Raw genomic sequence first — 15,675 nt, 5'->3', positions numbered from 1 at the left:
TCTAAGGTAAGATTGGAGTGATAAAGCTGCAACATTTACCTTAAAAAAAAACCTGCGACATTTCTCCTTGACCTCCTTGCATAGTTCTGTATGAACTTGCTATTGTTAGATACTGAATTTTGAAGTATGTCGATGCCTTAATTTAATTAAAGTTATTTATCTTCAATGAATATGAGCTTACTGGTGTTGTATTCATTCCAAGTTCAACAACACATTTCTTACAACCAGAGTTCCAGAGGTGGGATGGGTCTGCTTCCTAAGATGGTCTTTGTGGCCAAACATTGTCGCAACAATGCTTCCTTCTGATACATCTGGTCCTTGTTCTACACAACAGAACTCAAAGGCATGTCCATTTCTTCAGTCCAGATTTGTCAGGATCAAGTGACATGAATTCCTTATTTTTCTCATTGATTTCTTCCAACTAAAAGTGTATAAAGTTGGTCTTGTACCTTTCTGTTTTCTATTTCAAACTTCATTTATTTTTTAAACTTGTTATTCATAAATATCACAGCCCAACTGGCGAGCATCTTTTTCTGGTTTTATTTCCTACATCAGTCTTCAAACATTTGCTTGAAATGTGGAAAAAAAATAATAAAATAAAATTACACCATTCTCCTATTAGCTCATGAAACTCCAAGAGAATCTGAAATAAAGGCCATATCATCGAACCCTCTTCAAAAATAGAAATGAGTGGTTTGGCTTCATTTTGGGGGAAGGAATTTGGAATATGCATGTCTTGGAAAAGTTGATATTCTCTTGTGGGTGGAGTAAGGGAAAAAAGCTTCTTTTTCTCTTTGTTTTTGTCTGATTCTTCTTAGATTTTGGTGGGTTCATTTAGTGACTATCTTTCTTTTCTTCCTTTCAGAGAAGCATATCTGACTTGGAAGGCAATCTCCGGAAGAAATTGAAAGGGACGGAGGGCATCTTACTCCTAAACCTTGGATGCCGTAACAGGTACAGCCCTTCCAACACCGCCACCACCTGAAATGGTGTCACATAGAGAAAAATGGCCCAAATCAATGCGAAAATGATGAAGATGGCCGTGGCCCTTGGATCACGCCAGCTCAGTATTGCTTGAGCCCTCTCCCCTTGTGATGCCAAGTCCCCTGCCACTGACTGCACCCTCCCCGCAACAAACCTCAACCGATCATATCTCGCCCTCACAATGTCTGTTGGTCGTGACGACCGAAACGTGTCGAATTCTTCGTCAAGCTCGTCTGGGTGGGCCCTATCTGCTTGTGACAAGCGCGCATCCATGTGAGGTGGATTCCTGGGCCTGAACCGATAGTTCCATAACCCAATTACAAATAAGTAGAGGAACACCGTTGGTAAGATCAGTTCTGGGTAGCATACAAGTATCAAGAAAAGTACATGAACGAGGCAAGTTGTCATTGGGTTCTTCCAATTACAGATGTCGTCAAACCATTTGCCAATCGCCATCAGCCCAGATAGGACTGACATTATGCGGCTGAAGTTGGCCTTACTTCTCCTGAGACTCCACATGTGGTAGTCGACATCAAGCATGTATTCAACAGTTTCCCTTCGAAGTGGTGGTTCGGCTCGGATGAGTCGTGCCGCTACTATCTGCGTTGCCTGGTACCGGAGCCAATCAAGCTGGCTAACTGGAATGGGTTGGATATAATGCATTTTTGGGAGCAACGGTTTGGCGTATAGGCTCACCATGTTCACCCATGCCGTGCACGTGAACCGTAGTGCCAAGTGAAGTTCTCCAGTCTTCTTGAGACCAGATGTCTGGAGGGACAATAAGGGGTAGAAATGAGTGTATACTCGATCCGTTTCCAATGTCGACAAACGGATTCTCACCTTTCCGATCCTCTCATCCTTAGAATCATCTTTGCTTCCATTAACATGGCAATTATCAAATACACCGACAGTGATGACAGTGCACGGGTCGTAAACCTCCCAGGTGTACTGCTCATTCCAACGAGGTGCAAGGGTGTCGAGTAGGGTTCTAGTCCGAACCCACTTGTTCCCATACTTGGCAACACAGTAGGCATCGGTTGTCCTACCATTCTTGGTCTTCATGGGCAGAAGGTTTTTGGCATTCAAGATGCCTAGTTCAAGAATTCCAATCCTTGGCTTTCTGAAATGCTTTGCCGATGGTTGGAGGTCACTGCTGTAATGGGTTGCTTCATCTAGGACATGGTAACCCATATCCAAACATAGACGAAGATGGATTTTGCTAGAGAATTTCACTTCTTTCTTCTTCTCTGCATCTTCTGAATGCTTTTCGAGGTTGAACCATTGATCATCAACAAGCCTGTTTTCAAATCTTGGCTTAGCGACCGAAGCTGGCACTTTAAGCCTTCCTAAGATCTCATCTTTATTAGGTCCGACTCTGTCATTCACCGTGATAATTATGAACTCATCCAAGGGTTCAGGCACCACAAACAAGAACTCATCACCCCATATTGGATTGATAGTACGCATAGAAGAAGGTCGAGTGACTTTGAGTTGACTCCCCACTTGTATCTTGACGAATGTATCGGGAGCCCGTGTTTTGTCAGAGATCACAAGGTCTTGAGCTTCTATGACATGTATTCGGAGGTAAAAAAGCTTGGGCGAGAAGTATACCTTTGATCGGGTGTTGGAGAGGTTTTCATGACTGATGGAATGAGCATCAGAGTGCCTTGCTTCGGGAAAGCATTCGTCGGCTTGGGTGCCCATCCAGACGGCAAGCATCACCTCCCCCTTAGTCTTCACTCCTTTCTTATCCTCCAACTTATACCACTGTGGGGCTAATGGGCTATCGGGAGGGACTCGAAGGGGGATATCTGACAAGTCAAAAGTCACTCTACCCACGAAGTCGTCCTTGCTGAGGACATCCTTGTCCTTCACCACCACCTCGAGCAGATTAGATTGCAAATGTTCATTCAAGAAGGCAAAGATTAGGTTCCACACTGGGTTCTGGTTCTTCTCAAAGTGCTTTGTGGTACCTTTATAGTTTCCGAGCTTCACTTCCACATATGGGTCGAGGCTACCTGTCAAGTCCATGACAGGGAGATCTCTTGCCTTGACCACGCTCACGTACAAGTAGTGCATCGGCTCGACAAGATCAAAAGTGCTAGCTGTCTTGTATCCGCCTTTATAGCCCATATGGGCTGCGATGGGAGGTCTCGTCTCTACTAGTCCAAATTCGGGATGTCCAGGGCCCTGCATATACATTGGAATTGGAATTGGTTGTCCAACACGAGCAAAATCACTTCTGCTTTCTACCGTCACGGTTTTGTCCTTCATATCAAACCCAAAACCAGGGACCAATGGAGGAGCAACAGCGGCAGCAGTAGTAGCCAGAGGAGGAGCAGTAGTTCCGATGGAGTGAAACGACCTGATTTCCTTTTCCTTCTTGCTCTTGTTCTTGTTCTTCTTCTTTCGGTCATTGTTCATATTTTCTCCATTGTAGATTTCCTGGAAAGGAGGCTCTACGACGTTGGTCCCATCAGATTGCTTCGGTGCTTGGTATGATGAAGGGTCCTGAACGACATAGATTTTTAGTGCAATATCGCCACGTATGTGGGAGAAGAGGCCTCTCTTATCGAGTGGGTATCGCTGAACGGCTGTTTCTGACTCCAAAGGGACGGAGACGCCATATATTCTGACTCGACCAAGGAAGTTTTTGTGGTGGCCTCCTTTACTATCATTGTAGACTACAACATCGATGGTCTTGTTGGGGAAGTCTCTCGGGTCTGATACATTGAAGACAAGCTTCTCATTCCATGATGGGTAAAGGTCCTTGTACTTAATTTGTGTGCGTTGTTTCTGATCGTCGAAGTCTACTTCAACAAACGGACTTGCCGATCCTTGCCCGTCTTTGGGCATGAGGTCACTAGCATCAAGAACCTCCACGACTAGCTTCGCCATTACGATGATTCAAAGACTCTCACCGGATTTTTGAATCCAGACTACAATCTTAAAGAAGGGGTGGGTATGAGTAAACCAGAAGACAGAAAAATGGTGGAAGTGTAGGGAGGGAAGGGAAGAAAGGGTGGTGGGGAGAAGAATAGAGGGGGTGGATGAGAGATGGCTAATTGGAGTAAGAAGACAAATGGTTAAAGGGAGAGAGAGAGAGAGAGAGAGAGAGAGATGTCGTTTGGTGGAGTGAAGTGGGGCCAGCATGAGTCATCCACAATTAGTAGGGACACTGAATTTCTGGTGGGTTTTATTGCTTTGGCTTTGGTTTCCTTCTCTGTAATTATAGTGTTTGTGTGAGGAATATTATTTTTTATTATCTTTTGGGGGAAGAAAGAAATGCTCCTGTTTTGTTTTTATTTGAACTTATTTTTGGGTGATTTATAGATAACCCCCTATATTTTTATTTATATTTGGGATACACCCTATATTTTTAGACACATGACCTATTCCTTGACCATTGTCTTAATTGAGAGTCTAATAGAAAGTGTTCAAAAATATCCTCATCTTGAACATAATGCAAAACCCTTATTTTTTTTCCCCCAAAAAATTATCATCGTCAACTCCTTAGTCTTTATCATATGAACTTCAATTTATTTTAGAATACTTTATTTTTCCCTTCAAACTTATTTACCATTTTCATTTATTTAAAAGATGAAACAAAAGTGAAAATAGATTAACTAATCTAAGAGTGGTGATCTTCACCAAAACCAAAGGTTGAAGATGAAATTTTTTTTTCCTAGATGAAAATGTAAGGTTTTTGTTACTAAGAAGCTGATAAGGGTATTTTGATCATTTTCTTTTATCCCGGTAAGATAAAGAAGGTATTGTCATAAGTTTTAAATGAAGGGATTTCTAATATATTATGAATCGCCACACTAATTTTTACTAATGTCAGACCAATTCCAATGTAAATCATCAAAGAATTGCTTACAGTTGGTGTGTTGTTAGTAAAAGTTGGTGTGACAATAGTAACTCTATTATTCATCAAAATCAAGGCTGTGTCTAAATTAACCTTTTATTTTTGGCAGTTTGTGCACAACATCCCTTCATAAATAGTATAATTAGTAATAAACCCATACTCTAAAACCGCCGACAATCAAAGCTGAGGTCACTGGTTGTCTGGTTCATTGCGTCAATGGTTCAATCAGTTAGAAAAAAGATTATTCAGGATTTTTCTTTTTAAAAATTAAAAATTAAAAAAAAATCTATGACAAAATTTTGCATTAATTCAAATATTTTTATTGATATTGGACCGAACCATTTTGGAGTTGGTTTACTAGCCGGTCCGGTTTGGTTTTTGAAAACCCATTTTCTAGTATTTTTAATCTTGCAATGATTTGAGTTTTGGAAATCTTGAAAGGTTGGTTTTTAGTTCAAAGTGCTTGTAAATAAAAAAAATAAAAAAAACAATAATGCTGTAGTGACCTCAGCCTGAACCTCATGTCACATTTCTTGACGTGAAAGTGTACGGGAATCATAGATGCTTTTCATCGAGATACAAGTGAAAAATATATGTGATTTCTATCCACTTTCAAGTCAAGAAGTGCGACATGAGGTCATTACAACACGACTCTAAAAACAAATCACATGGATGACTCCCAAGTATAGTAGAAGAGTTTGTCGCTTTCGATCTAAGTTACTTGCATTTGTTGTTACTTATTAGAGGATCTATGCCCTCAAAAGTAGGAAAAGCCGATCAATTATAGGTGGATAGATTCGTAATGCAATTCATGTTTTAATTAATTTGTACTAGTAGCACCCCATAATTTGTACTAGTAGCACCCCACTTCAATGATTTTATGTGTACATTTTATTGCACCATCAAGTAATTTTTAAAAGCATATAACTTCCAAACAAAATGGAATGATATTAAATTGATTTAAACTTTCAAAGGAGTGCAACCATGCCAATGGAGTGTAAAGGAGGATTATTAGCTGATAGAGTTTAATTAATAGTAGGTTATTTGCAAGTATTCGATCTCTAATATCTATTAAAAATGGATCGGGTTTTGGTTAGTCATAAAGAATGATTCATGAGAAACACATGATCCCAACTGGGATAATATGAAATTCAAACATCGAGATTCAAATGTATCATGAAACACACATCTCGAAGATATACTTATACAGAGGAATAATAATTATCACTCGATTTCATGTTTACTAAGTTGGGATCATGTGTTTTTTTCATGAGTCACATTAACATATCCTATTATAAATTACTTTTGTTAATCGAAAAGTGGTAAAAGTACGTTTTATTTATTATTATTTTTTAAAAATGAAATCACTTTCTTAATAAAAGCAATATCTCTTTTAATAAAATGTTCTTTTTGAAAGTTGTTGTAGGTTGGTTTAGTTAATTAATTCAATTGAGTAGGGTCAATTTTATATATTTATTATACTTTTTGTTAAGTAAAAAAGGTCACTATTTCCACTTTGACCCTCCTTTTCTTGTAAACTAAGATTTCTTTGGCCGAGTCGTGAGTTTTTCTTTTTACATAAATTTGGTCGTCAACTCGCTCTTGTTAGTGTGGCTCAAATAAGTCGATTTATATCATTTTGGTACTCCACGTACTACCATACTTTTAGTAGTACGTAACTTTTCTACTTATTCTTAATGTGGGCCCATCTAGAAGATTTTTTGGATCGAATTTCACCCACCAAAATAAAGAGCCTCACTTTCCAACTAATTCTATGCTTTTTGGACGGTTAGAAAGTAGAAAAAGAATTATGTGAAGGAAATGTATGATAAATTGCTAATTATATGATTAGAAACATGATTGATGATGAAGATCTTCTACATAACCTACTTATCTAATCATCCAAGTTAATTACTATCATATTTATTGTGGTATAGTACAAACTTTTTTGGAAATCAAAATTGATAAATATTATAAGAGTCTCTTCTACTATTGATGTATCGAAAATTTGATTATGATTTGATAATTAAGTGGGTGTTTGTTTCCGCTTTTTAAAGTGTTTTTTTGCTCTTTTGCGTCGAAAATCTGTGTCTCACTCCGAAATTACAGTTTGATAATAAAATTCGCGTAAAAAAATCACGGTTTGAAACGCAGATAGGAAAAGCTACTGAAATGAGCTTTTTACATTCGCATTTGCGGGTGAATCTAACACCGAAAAACTGCTCACCTTGAAAGACCGAAACACCCCTCTCTTCTTTGCTTCTCTTCTTCCCTTCTCTGTGACAGAACCACACAGCAACTCAACAGATCACATCTGTTCTCCATTTCTATCTCTTCTTCTCGACAGCACGTAGTTGTTCTTCGGTCACACATTTGTTATTCCCTCGTTCCCTTCTCTGTCGAAGAACCGCACACAGCAGATCTCATTTTATTCTCACACAGTAGCTCGGTTTTTACTCGACAGATCACAGATATGTTCTTTTCTTCATCTCTTCTTCTCGAAAATACCTCGAATAACCACTGATCATCTCTCTTTCTCTCTTTCTTCTTCTCGACAGCACGAAGTTGTTCTTGTCGATATAACCTCAGACATCCCTCTAAATCTTCATCTCAACTGAATCTTACATACCACAGCCCTCTAGAAGAAGAATCCAATTGTCGATTCAAGAATCCAAGTTAGGAATTTTCAATTTCTTTGTTAAAACAGTGATCGACCCCTCTCTATCTAGCTTTTTATCTGTCTTTTTCTCTCTACATGTAGTTTTCTTCTCACCTTTATTCATGTTATGTGTTACATTTTTTTATTTTTATTTTCTTCTATTTATTTGTTGTCTGTAGAACGTTCGTTGATGATCACTAAACCTAAAAATCGCAATTGGGTTTTTTTTTCTCGATTTAAGGGTATTTGTAGGTAGATTATGGTTGTTTTGATTTGAGAGATTTAGATAAACTTGTTTTTGTTGAGTTTTCTCTCTGTTTCTTTGTTTCATTGTTTAGGGAAATATGTTATGATCTTCAATTGATACTATTATGTTTTTAGGTATATATTGTTATATTTTTTTCAGAGACCCTATTATAAATAAATATGGGTATTTGTGGGACTTTGCAGATTATAGGAGTTTTTATGGGTTGAAATAAAAGGTTTTTATTTGAGTGTTTTTCTGATTTTTTTTTTGGAATTTTTTTCTTCTGCTTTTTAAAAAATTGATGTAGTTGGTTATGTTCTTAATATTGTAGAAATTGTATTTCCTTAAAAAGTTATAAAGTAATAGTAGTTTTTTGTCCTCTATTTGTTTGGGGATTTAATAATCTTCTAAAATTAATTCTATAATGAAGTTTATCAGTCAAGCTTTATCTCATGTGAGTAGGATTCATGTTCTGTTTCTGATAATAGTCTTTTGAGATTTTTCTTTTATTTAGCAGGTCAAGGTAGTCATTGATATGGATGTCCTAATTTGGGCATCTAAGTGATTTTATTCTTAATGCATTTCAGTAATAACTTCTAATATCATAGTTTTGGAATTTAGCCACTGATATGTTATTAACTATAATTATCCTAGATGGTGTCTTCAGCTATAACTAAGAATGATGGGGACCCGAGCCTTTTTGCAAGAATTTATATAACTAATGCATCGATTCATGGATTTGGTTTTACTTATTATATTAACTATGATTATTATATTTAAATGATGTCAGAGTATAAATGAGATGTTATTTGGATATGTTATATATATATATACGATGTAATGTAGATGTGTTATGTATATAAGATGTAATGTGAATGTTGAGTTGCATACTATGCATGTATTTTGTTTATCAGGAAAATTTTATATGTCCTTTTTTAAGAGGGGATGCTACCAAAATTTCTATAAAATTATAAATCTTTTAAAGAATTATAAATATTTTAAAATTAAAATAACTATTTTTATAAAAAAATTTATCAATTTAATATATATATATATATATATAGGGGTATTCTATTAATTTTTTATGCATTCTGAGTGCATTATCAACATTGCGTATTATGCAGGTATTTTGTTTATCAGGAAAATTTCTTATGTTTATTTTTAAGATGAGATACTGCCAAAATTTCTATAGAATTATAAAAAAATTTATAAAATTTTAAAGAATTATAAATATTTTGAAATTAAAATAATTTTTTTTATAATTTTTTATATAAATTTAATATATATATATATATGTAGTGTAATTTTATATTTATAGGGTATTTTGATAATTTTGTATCCATTCTGGGTGCACTATCAACCTTAAGGGTATTATGGTCATTTTACCTTAATACAGCAGATTCTAGAAACTGTATCAAATAATAATTACCAGATTCTTGTAAACAACACAGCACTTTTATAAAGCTCTACCAAACAAACTTTTCAGTGTTTCAGCTTCTAACAGCAGATTCTAGCAACTAAATCAAACGGGGCATAAGTTTTGGAATGAGTATTTGGGTTCAACAAGCAATTGATATTTCACGATCACAATGCAGTTTTTATTTGATTGGTCTTCTTCTTATACCTATGGTGAAGGATGAAGTTCCACAAATTGGGAGGTAGCCCATCATCGAGTCAGAGAAGTATTATACAGACGACGGTCCCCAGAAAAATTTAGCACTCAGACGCCAAATGAGTATAGCAAAACCAATGCACCACCTCTGCCATGTTGAGGCATTATATCCTAACATCCAATACTAGTGAATTCTAAGGACATATGGTCAATCACTCAAAAAGACTATTAAACAAACACCATTTAACATGTCTCAAGGCATGTTTGGGGACCAATCCCAAGGGACTAGATCACTCCACATGAGTAGGCAAATGTAACTATCATCGAAAAGCACATAGACTAACAAGTTAAACATATTTGAAATGCAGGGAAGTGATCTTAAAATCTAGCTCATGATCCAAAAAGTGTCAAAGGCTATGACAACGAGGCACAAGAACCAATGAAATTCCCACATGGGTAAGTATCGAATGGGAGCATTTGAAAGGGCATACCCTTAGCAGATAAGCCTAACACATGCAAGAGGAAATTCCGAGACATAATGTCATAACATGTGCATAGATGTGGAGTACGTTTCTATTAAGAAAATAAGTGATTCAAATAAGGATCTCCAAAAATCTATAGAGTCATAATCAAGAAGAATGGTATATAATTTTCATCTCTAACCTAAACTCCATCTTTATCATTGACTTGATCGTCAAACTATTTTCATGTGGACACAATCACAGAAACTCAAGATGAAGAAGCAACATAACATCTAAAGTAGGATTCGTCGAAAGCTCTTATTGTTAACCACACACACACACCTATGAATTCTATTGAATCTAGAGTAAACACATTGAAAGAATCTTTTGGAACTTTCAATATCAATAGGTTCATTGTTTTGCTCTTGTATCTTCCAAAATAGAAAATTATCTTTGAGAATTATTAATTGTTGGGGTTGCTATTGTATCCATAATTTGTGTTTGAATTTGACAAACTAATTTGAAGTAAATGAGTCAATCATTTAATTTGATATGTTATCGAACAAAAATAGTGATGCAGTGGTATTATTCCTACGTTCATCAAGAATTTCGATTTTAAGAAATTGTCATTGATTAATAAATAAGAAGAGATTCAATTTATTAGTGATCAATTTGATATAATTATATAACGAAATACAACTGAGTTGAAACAGTTGTGTGTGACAGAAACGTTCAATAAACTACAGTGTTGCGGGAAATAAATCCAACTACAAACCACCCATCATCTATAGTTTTTGGGTTAAACATCCCATTAAGTCATAATGTCTATGGTACCTATTTTATTTTCTTTATTCTTCACCTCATCTAATTTTATTATATTTTCTCTTCTACCCATTTAATTCATTTTATTATTTTTTATCTTTTATCCTTTTAATCTCAATTTTCTTTTTCACTTTTGCCTCCTTAACCCGAAAGAGGATACCCTCTAATTTTACTATATTTTCTCTTTTACCTGTTTATTATTTTTTATCTCTTACTCCTTTAATTTCAATTTTTTTAATAACACTCCTTCCATCAAGTTATAATTTCTTAGAAGTCACTTTATTTTATTTAATCTTCATCTCCCCTAATTTTATTATATGCCATCTTTTACTCTTTTAATCTATTTTATTAATTTTTTATCTATTACCTTTTTAATCTCAATATTTTTTTTTAATAATACCCTTACAATTTTAATTTCTTTTTTACTTTTAGCCCTTAATTTAAGAGAACATGCTTGTGTCGTAGGTACAAGTGAACTCTACTTTATATAATAAAACACAACAATGGACCCCACTCTCTTTATCTCTCAAAAAAATGGATTTGAAATTTAATCTTATTACGAATATTGAGGATAGTTTTTAACTTTATTATTTTTCTCTTTCTTTATTGTCTTTCTTCTCTTACATCTCTTTCCATGAATAACCTTCCAACTTTATTGTCTTTTGTCTTCTCTCCCTTTTCAAATAATACCCATTTGACTTTATTATTATTTTTCTTTTTCCCAACCTTAATCCCAAAGAGGATGCTCATACCATAAATACAGAGCAAACTCTAATATATATATCATGGACCGGGGTCCACATTTGGATTACCTGTTTGTAATCTAGATTGGACTCATAAAAAAAATCTCCCTCCCCCCCTCACCAGAAAGGGTTTTTGACATCATATCATGTGTTTCAAAAAGAACAGTCATCAAAATCCTAGATTTAAAATTTAAATTCAACGGTGAAAAAATCTCTTTTTCCAACTTTGTTTATTTTAGAGTTCATAAAATTTTATTCTCAACATGTGGCACCCAATGGTGTATTTGAGTGCTACATTGACATGTGATCCATAGAGATAGATGGTCTTTTGATCCATATAATCCTATCTTATATAATGATTTTAAAATATTTTTGACAGATAAGAACAAAAGAACATTCAACTTTAGAAAAGTTACCAATTTAATAAAGGGTTGTTCTTTAAGGCTCATTCCAAGAGTGATCCAAATCCAGGTCCAGCAATTGTCCAAGGGAACATAGGAGAGAGAAAATTTGATTCTCAATGCGTTGTGGCACCTTTTTGGACGAAATTTTACCATTAAAATCAAGTATATCCATAAAATACCATATCCATTGCTTAGACATTATAAATGAAAAATATGTTCAAATCTTTGATGAACATATTATGTACAGATCCATAGAGAGGTGGGACAAATGTTCATGGGTTATATATAACGCATTATTCTGTGTTGATTATGGCAGTAAACTTTGATATCATGGGGAACAGCAATTCCCATCATCATCATCATCATCAAGTTACTGATCTCATTTAAAATAGGTTTACCAATATTAAAAACAGAAAAACAAATCCTACTTAGGTCCTACGGCACCAAGGGAAACACGTATTGCCTCACTTCTATTTGGGCCCACTAAGGATTGAACCTAAACAGTTTGCTCACGTCTTGATCAGATCCGATGATTTCTAACCATTTAATTCAAGTATTAAAATGCTTAAAAATTACAAAATGAAAAATGATGAAATATGAAGGTCAGAATCACTAATCAATGAGTATCTAGACTGTAGATACATCATGAAGTGGACCCAAAGATCCACTAATGGGGAGGATCACATCAAACTTCTTGGTCTAATAGGATCATCAAATTCACCAGTGAATTCTAAGGTCATACGGTCAGTCACCCAAAAGACTATCAAACAAACACCATTTAACATGTGTTAAGACATGCTTGGGGACCAACCCCAAGGGACGAGATCACACCACATGGGTAGGCAAATGTAACCATCAGTGGTGGAGCCAAGATTTTCTTTTAGTGAGGGCAAATTTATAGTTCATTGGAGGGTGAGGGGCAAAAATTGTTGGGAGATGAGAGAGTGGAGGCAATAAGGTCAAATGGGGCATGTCAGTAGTTCAAAATGTAGGGATATCTCAAATTAAAGCATAAATTCAAGGGTATCTAAAAATGCTCAAAAAAGTTGAGAAGAAACAATTGCCCCCAATGTCTCCTTACTAACTCCGCCCTGGGTAACTATCATTAAAGAGCTCATGGACTAACATGTATTAGCATGTAAGGAAGTGATCTCAAAATCTGGTTCATGATTCAAAAAAGTGTCAAAGACTATGACATTGAAGCACGAGAACCAATGAAATTTTCACATGGGCAAGTATCGAATGGGAGCAGTTGAAAGGGCATACCCTTACAACTATTTAGCGGATAAACCTAACACATGTTAAAACATGCAAGAGGAAATTCCGAGACATAATGTCATAATATGTGCACAGATGTGGAGTACGTTTCGATTAAAACAATAAGTGATTCAAATAAGGATCGCCAAAAAGCTATAAATAGAGTTCTAATTAAGAAGAATAATATGTAAGTTTCATCTTTAACCTAAACTCTATCTGATTTATTATTAACTTGATCGTCAAACTATTTTCAAGTGGAGGCAATCACAGAAACCCAAGATAAAGAAGCAACATAGCATCTAAAGCATGATTCATCCAAAGCTCGATTGTTTCGCTCTTGTATCTTCCAAAATGGAAAATTATCTTTGAGAATTATTAATTGTTGGGGTTCCCATTGTGTCCATAATTTATGTTTGAATTTAACAAACAAATTTGAAGTGAATGAGTCAATTATTAATTTGATACGTTATCAAACAAAAATAGTGATACAATGGTATTATTCCTATGTTCATCAAGAATTTTGATTTTGAAAAATCATCATTGACTAATAAATAAGAAGAGATTCAATTTATTAGTGATCAATCTAATATAATTATATAACAAAACACAACTGAGTTGAACACAGTTGTGTGTGACACAAATGTCTAATTAACTACAATATTGCGAGAGACAAATCCAACTACAAACCACCTATCATCTACAGTTTTGTGAATTAAAGATTCCATCAAGCTAAAGTGTCTATAGGACCCACTTTATTTTCTTTATTCTTCACCTCATCTAATTTTACTATATTTTCTCTTTTACCCTTTAAATTCATTTTATTATTTTTCATCTTTTAACCTTTTGATCTCAATTTTTTTTTAATAATAGCCTTCTAACTTCTTTTTTTCACTTTTACCCCATTAACCCGAAAGAGGATGCTCCTTAACTTTACTATATTTTCTCTTTTACTTGTTTATTGTTTTTAATCTCTTACACTTTTAATCCCAATTTTTTTTTAATAATACCCCTTTCATCAAGTTATAATTTCTTGAGAGTCACTTTATTTCATTTAATCTTCAGATCCCCTAATTTTATTATATTTTCTTTTTTACTCTTTTAATTCACTTTATTATTATTTTTTTATCTTTTACCCATTTAATCTCAATTTTTTTTATAATAATATCCCTACAACTTTATTTTTTTCGCTTTTACCCCTTAATCTGAGAGAGGATGCCTATGAAGTAGGCATTGGTGAACTCTAGTTTATATAATACAACACAATCACGGGCGGATTTAGAGTGGGGGCAATGGGGGCACTTGCCCCCATAAGAATTTTCAAACCTTCTTTGGAGTAATGAACTATTGCAATAGATAATAATGGTGAATAATGAAGTATTGCTCTCCCAATTTATTTTACACTCTTAGTTGCCCCCACAAAACAGTTTCCATAGTTATGTTGCCCTCACAAAAAAAAAATTACAATCTTCGTTGCCCTCACAAAAAAACTTTTACTCTTACTTTGCCCCCACATGAGTTAAATCCTGACTCCGCCCCTGAACACAATAGTGACCCGCACTCTCTTTATCTCCCAAAAAAATGGGTTTGGGATTTAATTCTATTACAAATATCAAGGATAACTTTTAATTTTATTGTTTTTCTCTTTCTTTATGGTAATGCATTTCTTACTTTATTGTCTCTCTTCTTCTACCTTCCTTTCTATGAATAACCCTCAAATTTTATTATCTTTTGTCTTCTTCCTCTTTTCAAATAATACCCTTTCAACTTTATTATTTGTTCTCTTTCTCACCCTTAATCTCAAAAAGGATGCTCATACTATAAATACAGGTAGGGCTGTCAACGGATAGCTATCCGATCGGATATTGCTATATCCGAATTCGAATCCGAAAAAAAAGAATGATATCCGAATTCGAATCCGAAAAAAAAGAATGATATCCGAATTCGAATTCAAATCCGATCAGATAGCACTACCAAACATTCGAATCCGAACTTGAAAATTATATCGGATATCCGATAATATCCGATCCGATAAAAACCTACAAATGAAATTTCCCTCTTTGTATGAGAGTAAAAGAGGGTTTTACTATGTTTGAGAGAGAGAGAGAAAGAGAGAGAGAGGAAGTATCCTTGGATGCTCGTCAGTCGGAGAAGACGACGGTAATGGAGCTCGCACAAGTCGAGAAAATAGGTTTTACCGAGAGAGAGAGAGAGAGTATGTACGTACCTGGATGCTCGCCGGCCGGAGAAGACTGGGGGTTTTGGAGCTCGCAGCCTCGCACAGTCCAAACTCCATTACCGTTCGACTGGTTTTTGCGTTTCTGATTGAAAGAGAAGAAGATATTTTATAAGGTAAGTTTTGTTATAAAACAGAAATACACGGCACCATATATACATGTGTTAATTTTGTTGGTAAAACATAAATACATAATATATATATTTTTATCGGAGCGGATATTATCGAATCGATATCGCAATATTCGAATTCGTATCCGAAACTCATTCGAATGTTAAACTGACATCCGAATCCGAATCCGATATCCGAAAATTTCGGATAATATCCGATTTTTCGAATTCGAATTCGAATTCGAATTCGGATTTCGACTATCCATTGACACCCC

At 35.0% G+C, this 15,675-nt stretch overlaps 1 protein-coding gene across 1 annotated transcript; it reads right to left on the bottom strand.

The window, feature by feature from the left end:
- Positions 1–505: 505 nt before the first annotated feature.
- LOC147401797 (C2 calcium/lipid-binding plant phosphoribosyltransferase family protein) lies at positions 506–4,282 on the bottom strand. Its single transcript, XM_086443211.1, has one exon. The coding sequence runs from the start codon at positions 3,880–3,882 to the stop codon at positions 862–864; it is 3,021 nt and encodes a 1,006-aa protein (XP_086299337.1). The 5' UTR covers positions 3,883–4,282; the 3' UTR covers positions 506–861.
- Between the last annotated feature and the right edge of the window lie 11,393 nt (positions 4,283–15,675).

The sequence above is a fragment of the Akebia trifoliata genome, chromosome 5 (assembly GCF_017979445.1).
Source record: "Akebia trifoliata isolate Shusen 1 chromosome 5, ASM1797944v1, whole genome shotgun sequence".
Lineage (NCBI taxonomy): Eukaryota > Viridiplantae > Streptophyta > Magnoliopsida > Ranunculales > Lardizabalaceae > Akebia > Akebia trifoliata.
This window is presented reverse-complemented; position numbering and strand designations above follow the sequence as displayed.